The sequence below is a fragment of the Phragmites australis genome, chromosome 11 (genome assembly GCF_958298935.1).
Source record: "Phragmites australis chromosome 11, lpPhrAust1.1, whole genome shotgun sequence".
Classification (NCBI taxonomy): domain Eukaryota; kingdom Viridiplantae; phylum Streptophyta; class Magnoliopsida; order Poales; family Poaceae; genus Phragmites; species Phragmites australis.
In genome coordinates this window covers 26,650,624-26,673,216 of record NC_084931.1, presented here as the reverse complement: position 1 = coordinate 26,673,216, position 22,593 = coordinate 26,650,624, and the positions used below count along the sequence as shown (strand labels likewise).

Genomic DNA, 22,593 nt, shown 5'->3' with positions numbered 1-22,593 from the left:
TTTCTACAAATCTGGGTGTACCAAGCATGTTTCTGAGCCAGGTAATAGTAAAATGTCGCAACTCAAGACGAGAAATACAAAATCATGATAATAATTCAAGGTGTCTTCTCTCGTTCAGGATTTTAGGTTCAACTGTACAAGTGGTGTTATGAACACAAAAGCATGAGCCGTTTTCAGAAAGTACAAAAACGCTGTGTTATGCAAAGCCTTTCCAGTTTTCACAAGAAAAAAGATGGAAAGGTTCAGGCGTTCACCTGTAATGACAGGTTCAAGATAGGTATCGAAATTCTTCTTTTACTAACGCCCGATTTCCGGATTTACAATTGTTGCAGTCTTGCAGAGAGATCAATCACCAACATGCCTGAAGATGTGTAAATGCCTTCAAGAAAACTACTCCTTCTGATTACAAATATAGATCGTTTTAGACTTATACATAAGGATTAAGAAAGTAGATCAAATGATCTTGTTACCCTTTATTTATTCTGCATTGGAAAAGATAATGCATTCAATTGTGAGAGTGGTAACATTTATTAAACAAGGGTAAGACGAGAATAAAAGAGAAAAAAATGCATAGAAGTTTGAGAATAACTTATATTTAGAGAATAATTGAGAAGATTAAAACGACTTACATTTACAACCAGAGTGAATAGAGTACTAGACCACCTGAGGTCCTCCCAGTAGGGGAATCAAGCGGTGAAACGGAGGCTGGGAGAAGGTGTGGTGGAAAGGTGCGCATCTAGGGAGGGGCGACGGAGCATCGCAGGATTGCAGGTGCCCTAGTGGAAAGCAGAAGTAGCGCCCCACCTATGGATTATTGATAGGCATGGTGGCTGCTCACGCAAGGCCATGCCACGAGACGGGTCCGGTTCGCCGCCGCGCTCATGGCCGGAACAACGCTGGGAAGCATGCGCGGTGAGGACAAGGAACGAAACGGGATGCCCTGTGCAAGGGCTCTTTGGCAAAAATTGCTCTTCTATTTTTCTCCTCGGTTTCATTTGCAAATAATTTTATTTTACCTTCCTCAACTATTGCTTGAGTCTTATTTTTCCTTCCTTATCCGTGAAACTAGATATTGTTGCTCTCTCAACCATCTAACTGGATCTTTTCCTCCTCACATGATTTTGTACCATGTTTTGTACACATAGATATTCTAGTCACTAAATTAAAAAAAAGATACAGGCCTACGTCGGACGGCGGTGTGGCCACGCCATCATCGGTGGGGAGGGGAGCATCAGCGGTCGGCCACGAATCCCTCACACCCACCATGCCCATCGACCTCCTGTCCACGGCCGGCTTTGATGGCATCTAGGGCCACGCCCTCTTCTTCGACACCCTCGTGCAGCTCATACCGCCATGCTTCTACCTCCAGGCCACCGACGAGGACCACCCCTGGTACCAGGGCCTCTCTAAGTTCGCCAAGGCGGCCATAAAGGCTGTAACATCTTGAGTTTTAGTATTTTACAAAATAGCAAAATTCACTCTAAATTAAAAAATTCTAATTATTAAACCAGTATAAAATTAAGGAAATATATATTTGAATATGTATATACTTTTATGTGTGTATTCAAATATATTATTTTATCTAAGTATTTCATATATCACTAAATTAATTTCTAAATTAATCATTGCAATAAATTGATCGTATGCATTTTGGTTTAATTATTCTTATGGTTCTTTGAGTGAAGATTTGGAATTAAAGGTCTCTCAATTTCAAATCTATTTTTTAGATTTAATTCAGCTGAAATCTAAATTGAATTCAACTCTTTTGAATTCAAAGCTCTCTCAAATCCCGAGGCTTCACCTTTGAATCTTTTTCCTAATTCAAATACCCTTAATTGAATTAATGCCATGCTTAATTTCTAATCTAGCTTCAAACATTATTTTTGAATCAATCTCATTTTCAAATCCTAAATTCAAATACATTCAATCCAAATCCTATCCAATTCAATTCAATTTATTCAAATTGAATCCTTACGAATCCAATTACAATTTCAAGTCATTCATCGAATCATCATACAATCTAGTTCAAATTCGAATACCTTTATTCGAATTATCGCGCATTCCATTTACAATTCAAATACATCAAATTGGTTTGTTACATAAACATCTCAATCTCTCTCATCTCTCTCACTCTCTGATCTTCACCTGCGAAAGATCACACCCACACAAGTATACACAGCACCGGCCTTCCTCTCCCTAATCTTTCTCACTGAGCAGTCAAAATGGATCACACTAGTTGTAGTAGCAAAAGAGTTCACAACTGCTATCCTCTATCCTTCCTCTCACTCCCTCGTTGATCTTTTCATCAGGAGGCAAAATCCATTTGCTCTCCTCCTCCCTTTCCTTCACCTGCAAGATTTCACATGTCGCACACCATACATACACATATAGGCATACACATAAGCGCACACACAGCACAAGCACAACAGTAGCAGCAGCAGCGCGGAGTCATTTTTCTCCTCTCCCTCACATGCACCACACGCACACAAGCAGCCGCTCGCGTGTGCTCCCGTCGTTCTGAAGTCGCTAACCTGCACCGTTGTCCTGTCGTCGTGCCGCTCGACTAGCCCAGCCAGCCGGTCTCGTGCCATCGCGCTGCACCGCGCCCCTGTGTCACCATCCACCGTGGAGTCACCACTGCAACTCCACCACATTGTGTTGCCTCCTGCTAACGTCGCTTGTGCCACCTGTCCTCGGTGAGCACCTCGTCTCCCCGTCCTCTGCTCCTTTCCTTACCCTCCGTTAGCACCGCGCATCGCCCTGGCTCGTGCCGCCCACCGCTCGGTCGTGCTCGTTGCCGGCGAGTCGTGCTGCAGCACAGGGTCGCTGTGCCACGCCCTTTGCTATCATGCGCATCGATGCAGCGCGCATAGCCACACCGATGCTCTATCGCGCACCCCGTTCTCCTTCCTCCCACCACGCTGTGCTCCCAGCACCGCCGTGTCGTCCCGCGCAAGCATCTAAATGCCTTGTGTTCTTCCCAGCCGAGAAGCCCCATCGTCGACGAGCTCCCTCTTCCCTGGTGCCCCATTCTCCTCGGTGAGACCTGGCCGCCCGAGTCTCGCTCTGGCCAGCACGCTGAGCCATCGTCGGCCCCCCTTCTTCCCCAATCGGAGAGATCTCTGACGTGCCTCTCTCGCCCACCACCTTAGCCCCCTCTCTACGTCGCCAGCCTGAGACCCCCCCCCCCCTGGCTTGAGGCCATCATAGCCGATGAGTCCTTTGCCCCGGCCAACCACTTCCCTCCTTCCAGCTCCCTCCCTCTGATCTTCACCTCCCCGACACCCTCTCTCCCTCTCGCGTCGCCGGTCACCTCTCCGACTCCTCTCTCCCTCTCTCTTTGAGCGCCTTACGCCCACAAAAGTCGGCCAGCCTTATCCCAACATGTGGACCCCACACGTTAGGTTGGCCCTTGAACCAGCTGGTCCACGGTGGACCATCCACCCGAACTGCCCCCTGTCCATGATCCGTGGACCAAGCCCACAGACAGCACCACTCACTTTGAACCACCCTCGCAGCTCACTCCGATTCACAGATCCATAGACCAAGTCTACAGAATAGTGTCCCTTTTTCCTTCTCCAAAAATCCCATTTACGGTAAATCTTCCACAGCCATAACTCCTCCGTTTTAACTCCGATTTCGGCAATTATTTTGCCAATATTCCTCTAAAATTATTATCTATCTCTTGGGCCAATTCTTATAATTTTTAAGCTATGTTTATTTCTCATTCGGTGTTCATTTTCGTATCATGGCGTCTGTCTAGATTTAGATTTTATCTTTTAATAATTAAAGTCGAGTTAGTTAATTCAATAATCATGTTTAGGTTATAATCATAGATTAGTTGCTTATGTTAATCTAGCTTAAGTGTAGGTTTAATCCTTATGTTAATTCAAGAATCATTTTTAGAATTAACTAAAGAATTAATTATTTAATTAAATGTTTAGAAGTAGATTGTTATTTCATGCTTTAAGTTACATATTAGCTTTAGTTTTATTAATGTAATAAGTTAACCAGTGTAGCTGTTAAATAATTTCAGTCATTAGAATATGATATAATAATTTAATATTGGTAATTAATTAATTGAATACTGTCGGTGATATGGGAACCAGGGGTCCCCGACTCCCGAGGCTAGGATAGCAGAATACCACGTGGCGCCATCCCTCGGGGACTATCTCCCTGAGGTCTGAGAAGACCCAGTTCCGGGAGAGGTGCTCGGGGCCATGAACAGTGGTCCTCGAGTACCCGAGTTCTCCGAGGACCTAAGAAGACACAGTTCCGGGAGAGGGCGCTCGGGACCATGAACAGTGGTCCCCGAGTTCCCCGAGGACCTGAGAAGCCCCTTGCTGGTGGACCCCATAAGGGCTCAGCGGTGAGGTGTCAACTGGTGAGAGGCCCGATGCTGCATTTAAGAAGGAGCGTGGCCTGTCACTTTCAACCACTCCCCCACGCCTGCTGTCAATCCCTGCCACCGCCTGGCAGGGAGGCGTGGGGACATTTAATGCGACGGGTCCCATCGCGCGTCATTCGACGCGGCTTGGAGATATCGTCGCTAGGCTCGAGGCATATCGTCTTCCGCCCTTCTGTGTCAGGCCTGCTCTGACCAGGCGGGCACGCAGGGTTGCTCGGTGGCTGCTCGGTGGGCCCCCCCTGATGCACCCGCCAAAAGGTGGTATGATAGGCGACAGGACCGGTCAAGGACACATTTTCAACCCCCTGTAATATCAAACTGCAGCCCCATGATAGTTGCTTTCCATTTATGGCTCATGGGGACTCGTGCCCTCCTTTATGGGGCACGCCAAGCCTCCCCGACGGGATATAAAAGGGGGAGTGCACCCCGAAGAAGCAGAGACTCAGAGAAGTTCGACAAGCTAACGAAGTCAGGATACACGAAGCACGAAACCAAGCAGAAGCTCAGAGAGATCGGCACTTGAAGACTGAAGCTCTAGACTTAAACAAAAATCGTTGTAACACAAGAGATCCAGAGAAAGGCACTCCTAGAGCATTTATAGCATACACATAGGAGTAGGGTATTACGCTCCGTGCGGCCCGAACCTGTCTAAAATCCCTCGAGCATTTACTCCCGTTAGCAGTCGATCGTCCATCCCGCCTACATCTCATATACTCGCATTAAATTCATGTACGAGGTAGATTCAGAATCATCCCCCTAGCCGAATCTCAAAGGGGGTCCCTCGGGATCCCCGCTTGAAGAGTTCATTATCCGACAAATATCATTTTAATAATTAATTAAATAATTAGATTTACAGAATATTTTAACCTAGTTAATTAATTACCTGCATGCTTTTACCATAGCTATAGTTTATAGCTTAATTAGTGTGACAATTAAATGACACTAGGTAATTAAGATTTACTACTAGATAACCTTATTTAGTGTTATATATTAGAATGTTAATTCAACACTTAAGCACTTATAATCATTTAGAGTTATATTTACGTATATATGTATACATGCTCACATACATATAGATGTAAGTATCACACATACGTTATATCTGTACTCGTGGACTCACCTACATGTAGAAACCCTAGCTGTCGCTTTTCTGGTAGCTAAGTTAACAGACGCTCACTTGGTTGATAGTAACTTGTTTAAGCTTTCCTTTACATTAATGAAATAATTAGTCTAATAACTTGATCTAGTTTTGCTAGATAATCTCGTTAGTCTCGTATATCAGTTTCGCTTAGCTAAGTGTTGTCGTTTGTCCTTCCGCTAGGTTAGCTTTTGTCAATTTTTCCTATCGTTCTTCTTTCGCTTTGGTGTTTCATTTGGTTTTGGTCTGGTGTTTCGTTACTTAGTCGTTGTTCACTTTTCGTTGTTAATCTGCGTATGCTCAAAGTCAAGGATCTAAGCAAGAAAGTGAGAAAGGAACTGAAGGCGAGGCCAGATAATGAAGAACTCGGAAGACTCAAATGACAAGACCAGTCATGAATTGATCTTCGTGAAGGCAAGTACTATCTCCTTGATCATATTGAACCTATATTCTCAAATAATCTACATGATCAACTTAAAACTGGATTTATTATCACATGTGCTATGTATTGGCTTTTACAAACTGATTGTAGTAGTTAATACTATCAACACTTGCCACGCCTTAAATGTTATCGTCGCAAATACATATCACCCAAGGATTTTTCTGTCGTTATCTATATTAACGTTGGATGGCATCTTGATATGTAGCATGCTTAGGATTGAATACGTCTCCCCGGGGATGTCGCTTTTGAAAATACATCTTTTAGGAGATATTACTTCAATGTTTATCAAATTGACTCATATACCATGAATCCTTGATGGTTGTGAATTCCGTGATGGTTATGAAATCATTGATGTTGTGTGGGATATGGTGGGAGATGTATAAAAATGGGTGAAAAGTGTTTTGGTGGGGGCAAGCGGGATAGTCCTCTGAAAATTGAAGGCTATCTCATACGTTGGAGGCTTGAGGTGATACTCAGTGCCAATGGAAGATGCCTACCTCGGTCGTTTAAGTACTGAATCTTGCACCATTATGCTTAGCCACTCACGTGCAACCATACATCCTGAATGGACATGACTTGACTTTTCTTTCTCCCGACCAAACTGGGCATCATACTAGCAGGTTGAGAGCAACGGTGAGTCAAGCGTCTACAAGTTGGTACCTTGACAACCCTACAAGGGTGTTATTGAACCATCCTCTGGAAGGGTGTCATTGAACCAAACCCGTGGTACCCTGACATCCCTTCGCAGACCTAGAGCACTTGCTAGATCACGTAGAAAAGCCCAGTGGGAATGGTGATTGAAGTGTTTCGGTATGATTCGCTCCTTCGCCTGCAACGGATGGAGGCTGAGCATATCATATAGGTACAATGTACAACCTCTGCAGAGTGTAAACCTATTCGAATAGCCATGTCCACGGTCATTGACATGCAAATGCATGGTCATGCTTGATTAGACTCTGAGTACGTGTGTCTTGATATGTGAGTGTGTAGACTAGATGTTCGTGTGATGAGGTTACTGGCTCAATCTGTCAGGAGCTGTGTGTTACTAGAGGTACACCAGATGTGATGATAGGGATTGCGGAGTATGGTGTAGCCCCTCACATGACCGAAAACTTCCAAATATAACTTGTTACTATTTTCTGGATTTAAAACTGTTTTAAAAGGTTTGTTACTAAGTTACCTTGCTTTAAACTATTTCAAAAGCTTTGTTACCAAGTTACCTTGTTTTAAATTGTTTCAAAAGCTTTGTTACCAAGTTACCTTATTTTAAATTGTTTCAAAAGCTTTGTTACCAGGTTACCTTTGTTTCAAAAGATTAACAGTAGAGAATATAACTGGATACCTGCATAAAATATGCTTTACGCTTAAAACTATACTGTAAAGCCTTATCCTTGAAATATCCATTATACATCTATCAACCCCTTGAAGTTGTATAGGACTTGTTCAGTACCTTACCTACTTAGTCTTACTGTTTTCGTATTGTTGAGATGAAGATCAAACTCAACCAAATGAAGTTAAGGAGAAGAAATCTAATATCGCGTCTGCACCTGAGTTGTCTGTGGCATTGGGTTGCATCGTTCATTTTGCTCCGCCATACTGTAAGCTTTTTGCTTGGCTTGTCTGCTCTGGATCCTTGTCCACCAGACCATTTTTTGCGCCGTTTAGTTAATTATTTTACCTTATTATTCGAAGTATGTATTTGATTCATTCTGTTAAATTATATGCATATTAGCTACTTGATCAAATGACTGATACATAAGGCATAGGGGAACCCGAGATCGGGGTGCTGACAAAGGCCAGTGCCGCGCCAACCTCCGCCACACATGCCTTGAGGTCAGACAGCTCAGGGGAGGCTCGCAGGTACCGGATCCATGGCGAGGTCAAGGAGACCGTGGTAATTCACCGCCTCTAGTGAGCTTTTCTTCCCTTATTCCACTCCAACAGCATTAGCAAGCTCTCCTCTCACTCCCAAGCCTCTCACAGCAGCTCAGAACCCTTGGGAAGGCACTTAGCATCCAGCTCCACCATTATCGCCACCGCCCAGCTCCACCATTGTCGCCACCACCCAGCTCCTCCTCACCTTCGCCAGCTCAACTCTAACCACCCCAAATCCCCCAGAGAGCACGATGAGCATCCTCAGCGTCTTTCTAGATTTTCTAGTCCTCTTGTTCCTCTCTCCAAGCCCCCATCAGTCCAGTGCATTCGTCACCCATCTTCTCCATCGATAGCCACTAGTAGAACCACACCCCTAGAGAGCTTCCCCAAACCTCACTAAACCTCCCCGATAGCACCAAGTCCAGGAACAACGGCTCCCAATGCATTCTCGTGGAGAACCATCGCAACCTTCAACTCCGATAAGCTTGTCCCTCCACTCCGGTCACCGCCTGTGAAGATGGAACCACGATGGAGATGATGATGAGGTGCCTACCGCTCCCACTATGGAGACGAGGACGAGGTACCGTACCACACATTGTCGTCGCACGCCCACCGCGGAGCACCTACCGGAGTAGTCCCCCTGAGGAGCCGCTTGTGGTTGATGTGTACCTGACCCCCTTAGGCGGCGGGGGACCAGAGGAGGTGATGGAGCAGTGAACCGTGGCGTGCGAGCCCTGGCCCTCGCCATCGAGGGGGAGCTTCACACGGAATGGAGCTCGGCGAGGAGGATCAACGCAGCACCTGCACACTTGCCGTTGGGGTCATCACTGGTGTGGAGAGGTCGGCAGCGGAGGGCGTGGATAGGAGTTCGACGCGTGGGGGAGATTGGGAGCGGAGGGGAGCTCAGCGTGGAGGGCGACCTTACCACGGAGGGGAGCTCAGAGCTGAGGGCGGGTTCACCATGGATGGGAGCTCGATGCGGAGGGTTACCTCACCGTGGATGGGATCTCAGTGCGGAGGGTGAGCTCGTCGTGAACGGGACCTCACATATGGGGAGCTCGACATCAAAGGGGAGCTCCACGCGGAATGGGGCTCAACGAGGAGCACCCGCGCACTTGCCGTCACCCCAACCTTTTCTAGTGTCACTGCTAGAACAAAGGGAAAGGGAAACATAGAAGGTGATGAGTATGTTGTCTATGTGGATGTCATGTTAGAAAAATTAAAACGTTTGGATGCCACGTCAGTGCTACCTAGGACAAAACTGGGTGTAAAACCACACAAAGAGGAAAAATAATCCGGTTTAGATAGTTAAGGGAGCAACAATATCTGATTTACGGTTATAGAAGAAAAATAGACTTAGGCAATAGTTAAGAAAGGTAAAATAAATTTTGTGCTTTCATTTAACGGCTAGCGAGGACCCATGTCCGGAATCATCGCGATCCAAATCTGGGCCTAAACTGACAACGCGAATATAAATGGGCCCATTTTGCTAGAATGCACCGGCTACTTTTCTTTTGGGCCGAAGCCGAGGAAGAGCGCGGATATCATCCCGCTACCGATGGGCTGAGCTTTGCGAACTTTTCGTAATGGATCGAGCGGCCTTTGCACCACCAAATCTCACAGATAGGCTGAGGCGCAAAGCTCAGCCCATTGCGTCCGGAACAATTTTCTCGCGGCCCATCTAGAAGCACACAGGCCTGAAAGGCCATTTTGGTCAAGCTCCCTGAGGCTCGTGGGTTGTGGCTTTCCGTCCCGCTCTGCTCGGCTTCTGCTGCTCTTTTGTAGCACATCCACAACAGCAACTGTAAGAAGCATTTGGATATACTCCATCTCTTCTTTTTATTGATAAACAGAGGATTTATATATTAAACACCACAGCCAAATAAAGCACAGCTAGAAGAAGTTCCTGACAAACACTAAAGTAGCTGCACATCTATAAAATATAAAACAATAGAATTTGATGAAAGCTAAAAGCAATCTGACGTATAAGAATATGATGAGAACACAACTATCTAAGACAGACCGAGTCCGAAGAGGAGTTCACACAGCTGATGCTGTTGTCGGGGGTGCTGGACCTTGACGCCAAAAGGTGTCAAAAGACCATGACGAAAACATCACGTAGGGTCGTCTTGCGTGCCCTTCGATAGAACAGTTGGCGCTCCTCATAGCTGCCTGACCAGCCTGGACACTCGAGGATTAAATGCATTGAGTTGTAGATACCAATTTCCCTTCACGGGCTCAAGCTTGTGGCTACATACCCGTCGTCGTCAAATCTGGGGATCGACAAACCTGATCACTGTTGAGTATAGTGCGAATATATGAGCATATATATCAATATTTCATAAAGGAAAGAGCTATAGATAAGCAACAGGACTCCAATACACATGATAGCACAAAGTAGGACTGCAATATAACAGATAAACAAGTACTGATCATGTGAACTTTAGCTGCTGAAACTGAACAGGGAGGACAAGAATTAAAGTATAACATTGTTCTCAGATTTATTTTGCAACACTTGGCTCTATGTCTCATAGAACCTGCTCCCTAAACATTGCAAAATTGCATATCACCAAATTGAGTTTAGTCTAAGCCTCAACTAGCTTCAGAACATGTATATCAGTAAATTCAAAGTCTGGACAGACACAAACAGTGATGCTGAAAGTATCAAAATCAGACCTCCAGAAGAGATTCAATCAGATCATACCATCTACATAACAGTACCATCTCCACCAATATACTGAACTAGCATTTCAGAGGGACCATGGACCAATTATAGCCATAAGGATGATCTGAATCAACATATCAGAGACCATATACCAGATATAGCAACAATAATGGTCTAAGTAAGCAGCAGCACTGAATTAAGAAATCATATACAAGTCTGAAGCTACTTTACTTAGACTACTCTACAATTTTCAATGCAAATAATCATCATTGAACTAAAATCCCAAGCCTCTGATCAGATCAAAGAAGAAGAAAATGTATACTCACAGAGAGATGCAATCAAAAGCATGAATAACAGAGGCTAGGCACGGCTCTTCAGCCGCTGTCCCAGAAAACCTATCACCCGCCGTTGCCGGAGGGAGAGGAGATCGGAGATACAAAGCCCTACCACACTGCGACGGCACGTGTGGGCAAACCTCGGCACTGCAGCTCTGAATACCACCAAATTCTCACTTCCCAGCACCAGCCGCACCGGCCACAGCCCGACAGTAGCTCGAGCTCAACTCCAGTGCACAGTCGAGAAGCAAAATATGGAAGAAAAAACAAAATATGTGAGTCAATCTCTTCTCTGCCACCCTATAGGAGAAAGGAGGAGATAGATATAGGGGTCAAATGAGCACGAACATCCCAGGGATCAGAACCCCTCCGATCCAGCCGCGCCCCCATCAACCGAGCGATTCCATTCGGATCTGGCCTCCAACGGCAGCAGGCACACCTCCAGCCGAGCAAATCCCGCAGGACTCGGAGAGAAGGCAGCTGCCGCCAGCACCCATCGCCCGAGCTCCCTTATCCCTTCCCCTTTTTCTTTTTCCTCTGATTTTTCCAAAACCCTAGCAGCCGGTATAAATACAGAGAGCATACAGGCTTGGGCCGAAAACAAGAAAGGGCTGGGCCAAGCAGCAGAACTCGAGGCCAAAAAGAGATTTCTCGCATTAAAATTTCCATAAAAATACAACAATCCCCACCAAAAATTTAATGTTGGAAGTATCCGATTTTATATACAGGATTTAAAGAAAATATACCTTTCGAGTTTGAACACAATCCCTAGTCACATAGATTTTGACTCGAACAGATGAAACCATGTGCATTGACCTCACCCTTGTGGCCTCGTTCCCAGCAATGAGCATGTGTTGCTGGAGGCGCTCCATTGCTGACTCTTCTTTCGAGATTCCGCGGAACGAACAAGCCAGGAGCAGTGCACGGAGCAGTGCCAGAATGTCAACTATTTTTCTCGAGGATTATGGGAATGCACAATTTGGTATCCTGTTCATGGCAAGGTAGCAAAAGGATAACGTGTTTCCAGACTACTGTCACTAATTCGTAACCCGTTTAAATTCTATCTCACTACTATGTTACGTTATTACCAAGCGGCGAACGACGCTCTGCAGAAAGAGACAATAAATCTATTTGAGGAGAGCGACGCGAAAAAATATTGTTCACCCTATAGATAAGGGGAATGTGGAACCGTGCTGTTTTTCTCGTTCTGGAAATGCCATCCTATTTTGAGAGTATGGGTAGTGTTTTTCAATTTGTACTCGACCTAACGACCCGGAAAATATGTGACTACTCATTATAGGAACCATCAGGCCATGGTGCCGCGTCGCCATCAGATATCACGAGTTTGGACGAGAGCAGCGACGGATTAGGATCATCTCAGCTCATCGATTCATACTTATTAACGAAATTTTATAAGATCTGATCTTATAAAAAAAATTTATATCACATGCCTTTTTTTCTTAGTTAATAGCGTTAGCTCAGAAAAAGAAGGCGTGAGATGTAGAGCGTCGTAAATTTTCTTCTCACACCTACTCCATCTAATCCTCCTCGCTTTCGCCATCAAACGCCACCATCACGGCACGGCGGCATCGCCACCTGCCCACCCAGTCCGCCGGGCCCCGCTGCCATCCGCACGCCGAAACCACTCTTCTCGAAACCGCCGCGTTTCGCCCGTAAACCCGCGGCTCCGCCACCAACCCAGTCGTGGACCGAGCCAGAGCCGAGAGAGACGAGGAGAGGAGCGAAGCCGCCATGACGACGACGACGGCGCGGCCGGCGCGCAGCGACCCGCACCTGCCGCCGGAGGAGGCGGCGCGGGTGGAGGCCGAGGTGCGGGGCTACTTCGACAGCGTCGCGCCCAGGCGCCCGGCCAAGCCGCCGCGCAGCGACCCGTCGGAGGATGCCGTGGAGGCCGACGCCGCCGACTGGGGCCACGACCTGCCGGAGCTCCGCAAACTCCGCGACCTCGAGGCGAAGCCCCAAGTCAGCGCCTTTTTTTTCTCCTCCTTGGAACTCGAGTTCTTGCTTGGTGTTTGCCTGTTGAATCGATCGATGTGAGCGCGGTGACTCTGTTGTGTGTAGGAGTTGGTGTTGAACGGAGCAGGGAATGTTGACGGCGGGGAGGAGTACGTGGAAACACAGTACTACGATGGCCTCAACTGCATCGACAAGCAGCATCACACGGTAAGCTTTGTAGTGTACCTGTGTACTGTTTAGGAGATGTTCTGCTTACCAAATTTATACATTGTAGATATGACATGTGCTGCTATCGGTATTTTCATGGCACTAAGTTGGTCAATTTCGTAGATGCAATTTATGGTTTATTGTGAGTAAGGATTTTCTGTTTCAGGATCTTTCTTAGGTGGATTAGTCTATCAATCGTAACTTATTGTTGTTAGTTTGATCTTGTCATGTTAATGGCGTCTGCCGTCTATTGGTAGCTAGCTTTTGAATTCTTGAATGAAATACTCCAATCATAACTGCATCCTAGAAAAAAAGTTTGTTCACACGAGAACCTTAAGCAAGCTTGAACGCTATAGCATGTTCTTTGGGAAAAAAAACATTGAATTATTGTTGAATTAATTGTCAAAAATTACTACAGTAGCCAGAGAGCTAGAATCAGTTATCATTTTTTCTTGGTTTTCCAGTCCTCTTTCAGCAGGGCTACCGGAGGCAGTAGCAGTTTACTTGAAAAGTGCTGTGGTTCAGCCAAATGAATCTGAATACCAGGATTACTGTGAAAGTAGCGTTAACAATAAAACGTGAATGGGCTCTTAAGATTTACTTTCCACTGACTTTTTTTGGAAGTATAGCAGGAGAGCTTGTAGTATTTCATTGACAGAAGAGTTTTAGAACAGGAGTATAAAGAACATTGTCATATTGTTATGTGCAGTATGTGAAACCTAGCCAGCAGCTGTATTGTAAGCCAAAGGTCGAGGCCAGAGTCTCAACATTGGTTGTTTCTGTTGCACTAGTAAACACAGTTTTACTAATGGGAAAAGTCACTAATTTTGTAACCTTCGTGCAGACGGGCACCATCGGTGCGCTTGTCTAGTTGGTACATGGTTTTCTACTTTCAAGTATCAACATGTTTGTTCCTCGACACCTATTGTGTCCAATTATATTGACAAGGGCAACAGTTACAATCTCTTTTCCATAGTCAGGTTTGCTTTATGTATTAGTGTGCTATTAGTGGCCTCAAATGTTCTAAAACTCACATAGCAACTCTTGGTCATCAAACATTTTCTAGCCTTAAGTTGTACTAGTCTACCAGAGGCTCTTAGGTAAAGAACTATAATCATTCTCAGATGCTAGCATAGTAGAACTGAGATATCAAAAGGAGCTTTGGGTACTTGTTATGAACTCAGAAGTTCCAATATCTAGGTCTTTCATGATGCTTCGTACCACCAGACCAAGAGCACTATGCAATTATGCATGGTTCCCAACAAACTATGTATTATGACCGTTCTAGACGGCCCTAATGGTGGACAGTTGAATTATTCATTTTAATGTTGTAATTTAATCAGTGTGCATTCTGTAAAATCGCTCTGTGGATATGTTCAACTCAGTAATATTTCTTTGCAGACTGGTACGGGCTTTATCAAAGTGGAGAGACCCAATGGCAGTGCCTTCAGTGTGACGACCAACGGCTACTCATCTTCCAGCCTTGTTCGTTGCACGAGCAATCCTGCAACAAATGATTGGATACCATCTTCCGAGACAGTATGACAAGCAGCTAAAATATTGGCGAGCAAGCCATCTTGTTAACTCCTTACCGACTTTGTAAATTTGCAGGTCATTCCAGCTTCGAACAAGCCTAGCAGGAGTGACTCTTGAGTCCAGGCCGGGCTTCCTTCGGGTGCTTTGTGGATTGTTTGCCAATCGTTTGGTGCTGTGTGAGGGGTTATCAGTCGTTTCAAAATAATAAGGAGCACATGATGCTTTGTGGATTGTTTGCCAATCCTTTGGTGCTGTGTGAGGTGTTATCAGTCGTTTCGAACAAGCCTAGCAGTGGAAGACAAACAAAGGTCGGAAGGTTTATACCTTGTTGCCATAAACCTGTACCCTGAATGAATGTGAGTGGTTTGATCACCAAGTGTGCCAATTAGTGACGATCCTGAGCTAGTGAGCTGGGCATACTGTGAAAGATGATACATATGTGCAACTTTTATTTTTTGAGACAAACTGCATATGTGCAACTTGTGTCTCCGCTTCGCGGGCCGCCGGCCACCAGGCATTCAGGCTCGTCAACCTGGAATCGCTTACGATTCTGGTCTGCCGCCTCAGCCCATAACTGGCCCGCGGCTCTAGACAACCGCCTTCTCCTAGGCCGGATTGCCACAGCCCAGAGCCCATGCCGAGTCCACGATTTTTTTAATTTTTATATTTCTTAAATCGAATATTACAAAAATAGATATTTTTTAAAAAAAATCGAACAATAGGCGTTCGGACAGGCACATGCCTATTCCATTGCTCTCAAAATTCAAAACGTCATCGAGATAGTTGTATTTTTTTTAAAAAAATATATGTTGTAGAGAATACTATGTTCTAGTTTTCCAAAAAAAAATTAGATGAAAATAGAATCTGTACAATCAGAAAAAAAAAAGATAAATTTGAGAGCTAGATTATAACATCCTTCACACTATATATTTTTTAGAATTTTTCATTATTATTCTAATAGTGTTTTTAATCTTAACAGCAATGAAACATAATTTTTTTAAATTTTAAATATGTCACATCGGGTGACAATAATCTAAACGAATCTAGGTAATTAGGTTGTGTTGGTTGAAAATGTCCCTATTTTTTCTTGAATTTTATGAGGTTCCATATAATACTCCGGGTTGGAATTCTAAACAATTCGAAATACAATGAATTGCAAAAATGCAATATTCCAAGAATATGTGATTTTTCAAAACAGACATCTATTTTTATATTTTTTATATAATAATTATAAAAATAAAAAAGTTCCTAGGTTGATCTCATCCCAACTCTTCTCATAAACGAAAGTAAATTCTTTTTGTGTCCCTAAAAATTCATTTAATGTTTTTTGTGTCAATGATATGTTTTTTAAAATGAGATGATTTTATTCGATCATTATCGAAACAACCAGAAATCTAAAGATTAGATAGCAATACGCACATATGTCCCAGTCCGCAACACCCTGCAGTATCTCCGATTACTGCTACTAAGCTGGATCAGAGAAATCGGCGTCGATCCGTCCACCACTCATGAGATAGGATCAGAAAAGATCAATCAAGTTTTTTAGCCATCATCAGTAACACGAACCGCTATTAAACCGTTGAACGAATCGGACAATCCTATCAAACGAGGTAAGATACACCTCATTCTTAAAAAAAAAATATAGAAACAACCATACCACAGAAATCAACATAACAAGTCGACAAGTCAAAGGGAAAAAAAACCCTCTCCGGATCCTCTGAGAAGAGAAATCGTAGAGACAAAAGCACCATTAAATTTATAACAAAATCCACCCAGAGACTGCATACTAACCTAACGACTGGATAAAAAAAATAAACTCTCCTCCATCGAGACCGGCAAGACCGTAGGAGCTAGGGGACCGGCCGATCGCTGTTCACCTCGGAGTCGCCTCCGCTCAGAGTTCTCTTCAACTGAGAGAAGATGGCAAATTTGGGATTTTAGACAACAGACACCGTCGTATTTGAGAAAATAGACAACATCTTAACGTATTTACAAATTTAGCATCCGTATTCGGAACCTCAAACGCCGAAAACTGACTTTCGGTAACTCAGAATCCGAAAACAGCCCGGTCCCACAATTTTCGGCAACTGAGTTGCCGAATACGGTGAACAGTGCCGTATTCGGTAACTGAGTTACCGAATACGGCCTCTGCATGCATGCGCCGGCGCCCGGAAGCTACAGTAAAAAGCTAGCAAGCAAAAGTGTATAAAAGTGCATGTTTTTATTTAATTCACGATTTTTTTTGAAAATACAAAAATAGTCCAAAAATTCTAAATGTTTTCATGATCCAACTAGAGATCACCAGCAACCCATTTTAATTAGTTTGGTCCAAAAAGCCTGAGCCAATATTTAATTAGAATTCTCCAAATAAGTCAACTTTTATAAATTCTAGCAATATTTAATGCCTCAAATAATTTCTAAAAATCTAGAAAAATTCACTAATATTGTTATAATGTGATATACTAATTTATAAAAATATTTCCATCCCTATGTTATTTGGTGAAAAAATGAGTTCCTTTGTAATACTTCGTTTATATGCATTTTTATCATTTCATGTGATATTCTCTTTTTAATTCAATTTGAATAAAAATAATGCAACATGCACAAAATTTTGGTTCTCATATTAATATTAAGCCTTTGTAATGCTCCATTTATATATATTTTTTATCATTTCATGCCAAATTATCTTTTTAATTCAATTTGAATAAAAAATTCAAACATGCACAAAACTTTGGTTCTCATATTAATATTAAAGCCTTTGTAATGCTCTATTTATATGCATTTTTTTGTTGCATTATTTTTATTCAAATTGAATTAAAAAGAGAATATCACATGAAATGATAAAAATGCATATAAACGAAGCATTACAAAGGAACTCACTTTTTCACCAAATAACATAGGGATGGAAATATTTTTATAAATTAGTATATCACATTATAACAATATTAGTGAATTTTTATAGATTTTTAGAAATCATTTGAGGCATTAAATATTGCTAGAATTTATAAAAGTTGACTTATTTGGAGAATTCTAATTAAATATTGGCTCAGGCTTTTTGGACCAAACTAATTAAAATGGGTTGCTGGTGATCTCTAGTTTGATCATGAAAACATTTAGAATTTTTGGATTATTTTTGTATTTTCAAAAAAAATCGTGAATTAAATAAAAAACATGCACTTTTATACACTTTTGCTTGCTAGCTGTTTACTGTAGCTTCCGGGCGCCGGCGCATGCATGCAGAGGCCGTATTCGGTAACTCAGTTGCCGAATACGGCACTGTTTACAGTGTTTTCGGCAACTGAGTTGCCGAATACGGTGAACAGTGCCGTATTCGGTAACTGAGTTGCCGAAAATTATAGGACCGGACTGTTTTCGGATTCTGAGTTACCGAAAGTCAGTTTTCGGTGTTTGAGGTTCCGAATACGGATGCTAAATTTGTAAATACGTCAACATGTTATCTATTTTCTCAAATACGGTGGTGTCTGTTGTCTAAAATCCCAAATTTGCCTGAGAAGATCGGAGGTATGTGTTAATGATACGTGCCATACAAATCATTGAGTCGGGAACTTTCGGTGGCCCACAGAAGCCCGCGGCTGCTCATCCACACATCCACGGCCGAATCGTGCGCTTCTGGCCAGAAGGCGAGATCAACCGCGCTATCTACCTGCCTCCCGCATCCGCTCCGCGAGGAATCGGCTGCCTGCCTCGTCGCCCTCCCCGCCGCGGCGCCGAACCCACAAACTGCAGGCGCGGTGAGCTCACCGCAATCGCACTGCCTCCGCACGGTAATTTCGTCGAACAGCAGGTCCGAACCTCCGTCCTTTTCCCAGTATTTCTCTGTGGTTTCCTCACGAGCAACCGCGGTTGCACGTTGTTTGTCACGAAGGAAACCATCAATGTCTATTTTATTCCATTCCAGATGAGATACAAATGAGTACTGGTACACTTTGAGAATGTGCACAAAAGAATCTTAAATTTTTTTTTATCTCAGTCAAAAATCAGGTCGCCCGTCGCGTAGGTGTTGTAGAAGATGGTGGCGCTGAAGTACAGCGCTGCCGTGAGGGTGAGGAAGGCCTGGAAGGACCCTAGCCACTGGACGAAGTAGCCAGTTCCGATGGTGCTAACTATGGCGGCCACTGTCCCGATGCCGTTCGTCAGTCCTGTGCACGCAGCAGAAGAGATGTCAGGTACAGGGTCAAGACTGCATTGCGGCATTGGTAATTACTGGATCGTTAAATCCTGTCAAGTGTACAAATGCTCAAATGAGGGACATACCGTGCAAAGATCCAGCATATTTGGGAGCAATGTCCTGTGTGAAAGATCAAGTAAAATGCATTCGTTCAGACTTGTCACAGTGTAGTTGTTATAGAAGCAGCACCACAGAAAGGAAAAAGGAGGTCATTGGAGTTTAGGTGGTATGATCAGGATATGCAGGAGACTCTACCTGTACGTTACAAAAGTATCCAGCTTGACTGAAGGAACTCAAGCTCAGGGCAATGGTCATGAGAGCCGCAGCAACTGATGGAGTTTGGGCAAATCTTAAGCATAGCAATGACACACCCGGCCCCATAAAACCAATGGACTGCAGAGAAACCAGAATTGTGATGAGTCTTGTGTTCCAGGTTGTGCGAGTTATCAGCCTATTCTGTGAGCTGTGCAAGGCCAAGGCTAATCTCAGACGACGCTTTTACCTGCATAATTTTACGAACTAGTGCAGTGGAGAAACCAGATTTGATCAGGAAATCTGCAGAAGCTCCTGCAACATAACCGGACACAGCCATGACTGCCCAAGGTATGGCGCTGAACCATGCTGCTTGTTTGAGATTGACATTATAAACCTGTTTTAGGATTTTTGTTAGAAAAAGCTTAGAGTTGTCAGTAATATTAGTTAGAAGGTCTTTGATAACGTACCGTTTTGAAGTATACAGGCATCCATGACAGTAGGACAAAATAGCCCTGCATGGTATTTTGAATTTGAAAATGTTAAAATTTGTACAATATGACCAAATTCTAATTTTGCTAGTCTATCAGCCTTACCCAGTTGTTCACCACATTGGCTACAATGATGGCTAAGAACTCAATCTTTGAGAACAATTCCCTTAGGGATGGGAATTTGCTGCCTCGGACTTTTGATCCACTTCTTCCAGCTAGAATTAATTGCAGCTCAGATTTGCTTATGGTACGGCTGTCAAGAGGATCACTTACTACGTTGAACAGCCATACTGAGAGCCACAGGTAACCAAGCGATGCAAAGAAGGCAAATGTTCCCGTGAGGCCTATGTGTGACATGATGATCGGCGTTGTTAGGAAGCTTATGACATTTCCAAGATGGAATCCTCCCATGGAAATGCCGACAGCAGTGGCACGTTCATGTGTTGGGAACCACCTGTTTCATGTTCAAAATTAGATTGAAAAATCCCAAACTTGTTTGGTGACATCAAATTGGTGGCAATTGTTTCATTTTCTAGATTATGTAACAGCTAGAATTGATGTCTATAAAAAGGGACATAGGCTGAAATACCAGGAAGTGTGGTAATCAGATGAAGAATACTTGTATGTACAGTTCAGAAAATTATTCTAATTACCTAAGTGTTAATCACAGCTAATAAGACCGTGTTTAATCTTAACATTCTTTTCTTTTTTGTGCAGCCATTTCAGGCTTGAGAGATTGATGTTGGTTAAAGTAAAACTACTTATATGCCAATTATGAGCAAATTCAATGGGTGAAATAAGTTACTCACTTAGGTAAGAAGGTGCTCATTGTCGGAAATGCCACACCTTCTGCAAGGCCAAAGAGTGCACGCATAGCAAGCAACATGATGGTGGAGCGGGAGGCAGCCCAAGGAGTGAGGAAAGTAGCCAAGGACCAGAGTGCAGCAGCACCTGCCATCACCTTCTTCCCGCCATATCGGTCTGCCAAAGCTCCTCCAACCATGGATGAGAAAACATATCCCCACAAAAATGATGACTGCAGAAGTGGATAAGATTCAACCTCAAGCCAACCAGTTTAATAGCAAGAGAACAAGTAGTATTCGTTCGAGGCTAGGTACAGCATATTGGCTTATTGATTCGATTCTTCAACCAGTAAAAATATGCATTTGAGCATTAATGGGTACACGGCATGCAGGTTTTTGTTGAGTGACTTCTAATCATTGAATTGTATTTCGGTGTGAGCGGAAACTTGGGATGCAATCTTTCTGGTCCTTATCACCAGGTAAAACTAACTTGGACATTTCAACTAGCCCAATTATCTGACATGAACCCTGTCAAAATATATCTGTTTCTGGAGGCTAGTATCCAACAAAGTATATTGTAATGAGATGGATGCATCATGAGTCATGACTCGTGAGCGACAGTGAAAGCAAACATCAACTTCCATTCTCAAATTTATCGGTGTGCTGGTGATCTGTTGGTAACTTGGTGCTTGCTCTGGGCGACTCACGGTAAGACTGTAGTCTGTAAGAGGCTGGTAGCCTGGCCATCTCCCATCATTGCAGCTCCGCGTGCTTCTAAAATGTAAAGCTTCAGTAGCTCTCTCGTCGCGTCTGACGTTGATGCATCGTTGACTTTGTTAAGCTATGAACTAATGGTTTGGGACAGTTTGTTCTTCAGTGACAGAGAGTTAATTAGCTGCTTAATTTCTTAGCGAAAGGAGTTTTACTTTGCTTTTGCTTTCTGCCAATGCACAGATGAAAAGGAGAGTACTGAATCAGCCGTGCATTACCTGGACGATGCCCACGAAGGAGCTGGACCAGCCGTGCTGCGCGGCCAGCGGCACGACGGCGACGGACATGACCACCCGGTCGGCGTTGCAGAGCAGCATAATGGCCGCTACCAGAGTCACCACCTTTGCCCGCTCCGGGAACGCCGAAGCTGAGGCGGGCGGCACGGCGCTCGCCACGGCGGCGGCGGGGGCGCAGGGCCGGACCCCGTCAAAGCTCGCGCTGCACATGGCGACGACCTCCCTCTGGCCCCTCCTGATCCTCCCACCATCGCCGAGCAAACCGACAGCACCATTGACGTCGCCCCTCCCGCTGCTACTGGCACAACCAGCATCCCTGCAACCATCGGCGCCTAACGCCAAGGTAGTAGAAGAAGAAGATATCTGCAGCCTTCCTTTCGCCCCCAAGGTGGCCGCCCCGACCCTCGTGGATCTGTACTTGACTGGGCTCACGGTCGGCTTCACGGACACGCATGACCTGACCGACGCCATGGCCGTGATCCAATGACCCGCGCGTGGGATAAGCTGAGCCTGAGACGCTCCAAGAACGAGCTCAGAGGGGCATGGAGGTCGGATGGCGCACCCCCATGGCAACGAGGGAGCGAGCAGCGCGATTCATCGATGAGACGGTTGGTGGGTTAACTTGGAACTCGGGGCGGACCGGAGGAAGTTGGTAACGGGGGCGGACCGGCGGTAGGTGGCGGATCAGAGCGAGCGAGCGAGCTAGCTACGGAGGAGAGAGCGGGGCCGGTTTGTCAGCTGTTGAGACTAAGCACCCATGTTTAAGGGGGTTATGGGTTTGGTAGTTGTTAGTGGTGTCGGATTTGGCGGGCCTCGGAAATGGTCAAGGATTGCGGGGGCGCAGTGTCGCCGTCCGGTGGGCACGGCGAAATGCGGAAGGAAATAGACGCTTAGTACTTACGAGATGCTGATGCATGCTATTCTTTTTATTTAAAGGCTGATATGTGTAATTAAAAGAAAGGAGAGGGATATTTATCATGCACAAGAAGATATCTTTCTGTGACATCGGATTTCATAAAATTTCCTTCTATGAAATACAACGTTTTTATTCACTTATGTTTATCTCAGTCATCTATTTCTTTTACCTAATACTAATCTATTAATTTTATTTATTTTTAATATAAATTTTAACATAAATAAATAATCTTGATAAAAGATACGCTTGCATATCTAATGGAAGTTTTGTGTTGGGTCCGACAGCTTTTCCGATCCTGGAATTCCCGGGGAGAGAACGAACTTGCGCTGAGGATGGCTGTGAGCCTAGCGTA

At 44.4% G+C, this 22,593-nt stretch overlaps 2 protein-coding genes and 1 long non-coding RNA gene across 4 annotated transcripts; 2 read left to right on the top strand and 1 right to left on the bottom strand.

The window, feature by feature from the left end:
* The first annotated feature begins 12,478 nt into the window (after positions 1-12,478).
* LOC133885700 (uncharacterized) lies at positions 12,479-15,062 on the top strand. The gene is made up of 4 exons (XM_062325435.1): positions 12,479-12,846; positions 12,946-13,047; positions 14,449-14,586; positions 14,659-15,062. The coding sequence occupies exons 1-4, from the start codon at positions 12,616-12,618 to the stop codon at positions 14,698-14,700; spliced, it is 513 nt and encodes a 170-aa protein (XP_062181419.1). The 5' UTR covers positions 12,479-12,615; the 3' UTR covers positions 14,701-15,062.
* A 3,036-nt stretch (positions 15,063-18,098) lies between these two features.
* LOC133884695 (uncharacterized) lies at positions 18,099-21,410 on the top strand. 2 transcript variants are annotated; one of them, XR_009903159.1, is made up of 5 exons: positions 18,099-18,368; positions 18,575-19,375; positions 20,233-20,629; positions 20,711-20,797; positions 21,273-21,410. It is a non-coding gene; the product is annotated as an uncharacterized LOC133884695 (long non-coding RNA). The 2 variants fall into 2 exon arrangements; XR_009903158.1 differs by having other exon boundaries at positions 18,099-18,388.
* Positions 18,471-22,123, bottom strand: LOC133884694 (probable anion transporter 2, chloroplastic). Its single transcript, XM_062324206.1, has 8 exons — positions 21,308-22,123; positions 20,325-20,551; positions 19,621-19,969; positions 19,495-19,539; positions 19,275-19,421; positions 19,028-19,165; positions 18,859-18,892; positions 18,471-18,743 (listed from the first exon to the last, which is right to left on the bottom strand). The coding sequence occupies exons 1-8, from the start codon at positions 21,794-21,796 to the stop codon at positions 18,571-18,573; spliced, it is 1,602 nt and encodes a 533-aa protein (XP_062180190.1). The 5' UTR covers positions 21,797-22,123; the 3' UTR covers positions 18,471-18,570.
* Positions 22,124-22,593: the final 470 nt, after the last annotated feature.

Bases quoted from the DNA above. Each gene is read 5' to 3' on its own strand.
- LOC133885700 (XM_062325435.1), top strand. From the start codon at position 12,616: ATGACGACGACGACGGCGCGGCCGGCGCGCAGCGACCCGCACCTGCCG. The intron at 13,048-14,448 runs GTAAGCTTTGTA...ATTTCTTTGCAG, and splicing joins TCGACAAGCAGCATCACACG to ACTGGTACGGGCTTTATCAA. The intron at 14,587-14,658 runs GTATGACAAGCA...GTAAATTTGCAG, and splicing joins GGATACCATCTTCCGAGACA to GTCATTCCAGCTTCGAACAA.
- LOC133884694 (XM_062324206.1), bottom strand. From the start codon at position 21,796: ATGGCGTCGGTCAGGTCATGCGTGTCCGTGAAGCCGACCGTGAGCCCA. The intron at 19,970-20,324 runs GTGAGTAACTTA...AACATGAAACAG, and splicing joins ATGAGCACCTTCTTACCTAA to GTGGTTCCCAACACATGAAC. The intron at 18,893-19,027 runs GTAGAGTCTCCT...TCTTTCACACAG, and splicing joins GATACTTTTGTAACGTACAG to GACATTGCTCCCAAATATGC.